We start from the raw sequence: 5,841 nt of genomic DNA on the forward strand, positions 1-5,841 counted from the left end.
CTGACCGGTTTGGCTCAGTGGACAGAGCGTCTGCCTGTGGATTCAAGGGTCCCAGGTTCAATTCCGGCCAAGGGCATGTACCTTGGTTGCAGACACATCCCCAGTAGGGAGTGTGCAGGAGGCAGTTGATCAATGTTTCTCTCTCATTGATGTTTCTAGCTCTCTATCCCTCTCCCTTGCTCTCTGTAAAAAAGCAATAAAATATTTTTAAAAACAACATTTGTGTGTTTCCTCATCTAAATGCACCGCACCCTGCCTTGTTCCACAAAAGCTACGAAGTGATGTGGCTTCCATATGACCTGCTGTCAGCTTGGCAGTTAAGATGTCACAGGAGCTAGTGCTCTGGCCTTCTGATTTCCCTATCAATCTGCTGGGCATGTATTTCATGTGACTCACTCTCCCTGACCCTCACCTCTTGGGGACACGCTCGGGTAACCCCGCTGCCTGGCCAGAAGCTACCACTGTCACCAGCCCACACTGTAACCCACATCCTGAAGTTCTTGCAAACAATCATTCTCTCTCCAACTGCAAGCATCAGGAATTTCTTGGGGTCATTATCCCCAACATTTTATGTATCTATTTTATTTAAAAAAATTTTTAAATATATTTTTATTGATATCAGAGAGGAAGGGAGAGGGAGAGATAGAAACATCAGTGATGAAAGAGAATCATTGATCAGCTACCTCCTGCATGTCCCCTACTGGGGACTGAGCCCACAACCCGGGCATATGCCCTTGACCAGAATCCAACCTGAGACCCTTCAGTCCACAGGATGACTGACACTCTATCCACTGAGCCAAAGCAGCGAGGGCTATTTTATTTTTTAAATATATTTTTATTGATATCAGAGAGGAAGGGAGAGGGAGAAAGAGATAGAAACATCAACGATGAGAGAATCACTGATCAGCTGCCTCCTGCACGCCCCACACTGGGGATTGAGCCCGCAACCCAGGCATGTGTCCTGACCGGGAATCGAACCGTGACCACCTGATTTGACAATGAACCACTGAGCAACACTGGCTAGGCATCCAACTTTTTTTTTTTTTTTTTTTGGCACCCAACATTTTATTTTGAACAATTTCATAATACAGAGCAGTGAAAAGGATAGTGCGATAGGGAATACCATTTCACGCCTAAATATTGAAGCCCATCACTTCGAAGGAAAAAGAACATCGCCCATGTAATAATCATCTCTTAGCACGCCCAGGGAATTTAATACTGAGGACAAAATCTCATCTGATCATCCATTCTGCCATTGCGGCCAGCGGCTGTCAGTAGCCTCTTTCCACGCTTTACTGCATCTTTCCCTTAGGAGGGAGTCGCTGGCAAGTGTCGAGATTTGTCAGAAATAAGAATGCAAAGTGGAACTGAAGCACATCACAGACTTTGGACCAGAAATGGCCTGTGAGCCGCTGGAAGAGATGCCACCGGGCCAGCTGGTGGTCACACAGCTTGAGGACCACAAAGCCCAGGCAGGAGAGCACCCCCAGGAGCAGGTACACCCCCGAGCACGTGCTGCCGTGGTGCCTGTGGACACGCAGGGCCTGGCTCACGGCGGCAATGATGTGCACGCCCAGGGCGACCTCAAACCCCTGGGGATGCAGCAGGGAAAGGCAGTAACTGGACAGCGAGAGGCACTCGATGGCGAGGAGCAGGCCGGGCTCCCAGCCCCGGTCCAGGTAGAGGCACCAGGCCACGGGCCACGCGAAGATGGGCAAGGTGAACCACTGGTCCAGCACAGCAGCAGGGCGCGTCTGCAGCCCGATCCGCAGCCACTGCACGGGGCCGTACACCATAGCCATGCCCGCGAAGACATCCTTCAGGTACCGAGCTCGCTGCGCCTCACCGGGGTGCCCCCGGGCACTGACATCTCTCTGCAGCCAGTGCACCCCCAGGAGCACGTAGGCCACGTTGATGAGCGAGTTGAAGGGCATGGCTAGGAAGGCAGGGAGGCCGGCTACCGGGGCTTCTGCATAGTGCTCGTAGCCTACTTCCACAAAGACGCTTTCAAAAACACCCGTGTAGACGGTGGCCACGCAGAGGCAGGTGGCCACGGCCACGTGGCAGAGGGCCTGCCTGGACGCCGGCTTCATGAGGAAGCCCGGTTGTGACTTGGGGCGGAGAGCTTCAGAGAGTGGCAGCCTTCGCTGTCCTTTCAGAAGTCAGACAAACAGCTTTTGCAAAAAAAAACACCGCTCCTGGGCCTCCCAGCTGAGCCAGCAGGAAGATGTCCCGTGATTTCCGACGCAGATGCTACAACCTTGCCCTGGAGTGGAGGTGGCGAGGCCGGGCGGAGGCGGAGGGCGCGCTGATTGGCTGGCACAAGTGGAGGGCTGTTCTGCCTTTTTCCTTTGTGGTTAGAAAAAGAATGTGGTTAAAAAGAAAGCCATCCAAAGAAGAGCCTCCATCTTGCTGACTCTCAGCCTCAGGATCCACAGTTTTCATCAGAAAACACACACACACACACACACACACACAAACACACACCAAAAACATGTAAAAGTGAAATGATGCCTACAGCGCTAGTATGTTCACCTTCTTACACATGGCTTCTAGAATCTTCTTTTGCCAAAGCATTTTGCGCCTCTTGACAACTATGCTGTTCTTCTCTCATCCATGGACTATAAAAATCCTGCTCTTGCCCTAGCTCGTTTTGCTCAGTGGATAGAGCGTCAGCCTGCGGACTGAAGGGTCCCAGGTTCGATTCTGGTCAAGGGCACATACTCAGGTTGCAGGCTTGATCCCCAGTAGGGGGCGTGCAGGAGGCAGCTGATCAATGATTCTCTCATCCTTAATGTTTCTATCTCTCTCTCCCTCTTCCTTCCTCTCTGAAACCAATAAAAGTATATTTTAAAAAACTCTGCTCCTTGCCCTAGTTCCCTTAGAGCCACTGTATTTAGAGACACCAACATCCCTAGGTCTGTTCTTACAACCAGAACGGGTTTTCAGACTTCCATGACGTTATAAATGTGGAAGTTTCCAGACTAGCCCCAAAACCCTTTTAGCCAAATACCCAGTTGAACCAGAGACCATTAGCTGTGGTCTGAGCTCTGGAATCCCAGGCAAGAGATGGTGTGGTGCTGGAGGAGGAGGGACGGGGTGGGGGTAGGGGGTGGGGGGGACTATGAGCATGTCTCCTCTGCTTCTTGGGTGTGAGGCAGGCAGCACAGGGCGCTATCCTCCAGGCCTGCTACCCTGGCTCACCTTCTGCCCTCCCCAGAGTTGCTATCCACCCCACCCCCCAATCACCCTCTTTCCTTGTCCCACAATACAACTCCCCATTTCCTGCAATCACAGAAGCAATTAATTTATTTACTGATTTTTATTGATTTTAGAGAGAGGAAGGGGGTGAGAGAGACATTGATGTGTTGTTCCACTTCTTTATGCATTCATTGGTTGATTCTTTTTTAAAATATATATATTTTTTATTGATTTCAGAGAGGAAGGAAGAGGGAGAGAGATAGAAACATCAATGATGAGATAGAATCGTTGATAGGCTGCCTCCTGCATGCCCACCACAGGGGATCAAGCCCACAACTCGGGCATGTGCCCTTATTGGGAATGGAACCGTGATCTCCTGGTTCATAGGTCAATGCTCAACCACCGAGCCATGCCACTTCTTCATTCAGCACCTCTGATTCTGGCTGGGACAGGAGCTAAGTCCCTCCCTGCACCCATCTGGGGCCTGGCTCCTGGCTCCCTGGTGTGAAGTGCCAGGCCTTAAAGGCCCCATGTAGCCCGAACTAGCCTGACCCTCCTCTCTGCTAGCCAGCATGGAGCCAGGGACAGGAGTCAAACACTGTCAATTTGATAGAGAAAGAGATCCAGGAAGGTGGAGAGTGACTTCTCTCCGGCCAACCTGGCAGAGTCCACTTGAGTCCTTGTGCATGCTGAAAGTGACATGTAATCAAACCAAATTCCCAAGTCCATCAGGAAGACCACTGCTGGGTGCTTCATGGCCCAGCTTCTCTGTACCCTTGAACCGCCATGACCCTTGTTACAGGACGCTCAGTTCTTCATAGATTCCCCCAGGGCCTGGCACACAAAGCCCGAAGGGTCCAGAGCATCGGCTCCCTGTTGTGGGGTCTTCTGGGGGGGGGGGGGTCCCGGAAAGCATGACAGTCTCCTGGCTAACACATGTTCCTTCGATTCATTGTCCAGCTTCCTGGGGTGATCTGTATGTAAACAGAAGCCACTATCACCTGTCACAGTGGTGGCTTCTTTGGCCTGTAGCATTTGACAACTGCTGCTCGTGCCCCAGACTACCCTAATCACCCTTGCTGCCTTTCTGCAGATAAGGTGACGCCAGCCCGAGAGCTGCAATGTGGGACACCCCCAAAAAAGGGTGAGGTCCCTCTGAACCACCCAAGTGCCCAAGAAACCTGGAGCAACCACAAGGCTTCCTGAACTCTGAGGAGAGAATCGCTGAGTGTGGGCAAGGCCCCTGGGAACCAGCAGCTCGGCTTCCTTATTTCACACGGGAGGGACCCAGGGCCCGAGAGGGGAGCTGAATGGCCAAGGTCATGTAGGGCACTCGGTAGCACCGCCACACAGGTAGAGGCCTCTTTGGCCTTTCTCAAACAAATGCTCCCAAATGTATAAAGAAAAACAGGATTACGACAAAAAAAAAAAATGAATGTCAAAAGATAATCACTAAAATATTTTTGAAAATGTGAGCTAGGGTTATATATGTGCTTTTTTACTTATAAATTCGAGGATCTCCAGGCAGGTTGAATAACTACAGTAATTTCAAAGTAGTTATCCTGCCTGCCAGTATGTCTTGTCATTTAATTCATTTCAGGATATCTACAACAAAAGCTGTGAGCTATGAAATGACTGCTCTGTCGTTTTCCTTGGTGACAGTCACCTCCTAAGGCCCTGTGCTCTGCGGTCTATATTCGTAATTGCGGGAAAGGCCAAATTTCGGCTAGAGGCTGGTGAAAATAAAGAAGAAATAGAGATGAAAGTGGAAAAAATCATCTATTGTCACTGCCAGTCCCCAAACACCTGTGCAGGACCCCTGCACTACGGCCCGAGTCTTAGCAGTGAGCATGACAGTGCAGCCGGCACCCAGGCGGCCTCTCGCAAGATTCGTAACGGATCTGGAACCCGGGGGCGACGTCAGTACCCACCTCTCAAGGTTGTTGTGAGAACTCACAGTACTGGCGCGAAAAGGCCAGCGATCACCATCCGGGTACTTTGTCTCCCTCACTTTGCTGGGGGAAATTCAAATCTCAAAAAAGGGCGGACCCGAGAAGCGGGCTTGCGCATGCGCGCGGGGCGGGGCGGGGCGCGGGGCTCTGGGAAGCGGGCGGGGCGGGGTGACGCGAGGTGACGCGAGGCCGCGCTGAAATCTCCCGCGCGCGCCCGCCCGCGCGCCCGCCCCGCTCCGACGCCGCCAGCCTGGCTGCCCGCCCCGCGGCCGGCTGGGCCGGGAGCCGCTCAGCGCGCAGCGGCGCCCTGGCGCGCGGCCCGGCCCCTCTCGATGGGGAGGGAAGGAGCGGCGGCGGCTCCCGGGGGCGGAGCTGGCGGCCTGGGAGCCTGGGAGCCGGCTGCGTCACCGCCCACTCTCGCCCCGCCCCCAGCTCCCCGGCATGGGGCTCGAGCTGCCTTTTCGGCGGACGCTGGGTTTACGGGGCGGCGAAACGTTCGCTGCCCGACTCGAGGCGAGACTTGAGCGACTCCCGTAGCTACCCTCGGCGATCGATACCCTGTCCCCACTGTTAGATAAAGGCAGTTCCTCGGGCGTGTGTCGCCACAAGGGCCCGGGGAACGGTTCCCAAGGGGGGCGGGGCCAAGCTCGTCAGAAGCATTCTCATCCGGGTATTCCCTAGATGCCGC

General features: G+C 53.5%; 1 protein-coding gene across 1 annotated transcript; it reads right to left on the reverse strand.

Annotated features, from left to right (window-relative positions):
* Window positions 1-819: 819 nt before the first annotated feature.
* On the reverse strand, window positions 820-5,263 carry TMEM187 (transmembrane protein 187). Its single transcript, XM_084871151.1, has 2 exons — window positions 5,133-5,263; window positions 820-2,349 (listed from the first exon to the last, which is right to left on the reverse strand). The coding sequence occupies exon 2, from the start codon at window positions 2,091-2,093 to the stop codon at window positions 1,293-1,295; it is 801 nt and encodes a 266-aa protein (XP_084727277.1). The 5' UTR covers window positions 2,094-2,349; window positions 5,133-5,263; the 3' UTR covers window positions 820-1,292.
* Between the last annotated feature and the right edge of the window lie 578 nt (window positions 5,264-5,841).

Source organism: Pipistrellus hanaki (genome assembly GCF_964339955.1).
Source record: "Pipistrellus hanaki genome assembly, chromosome: X".
Lineage (NCBI taxonomy): Eukaryota > Metazoa > Chordata > Mammalia > Chiroptera > Vespertilionidae > Pipistrellus > Pipistrellus hanaki.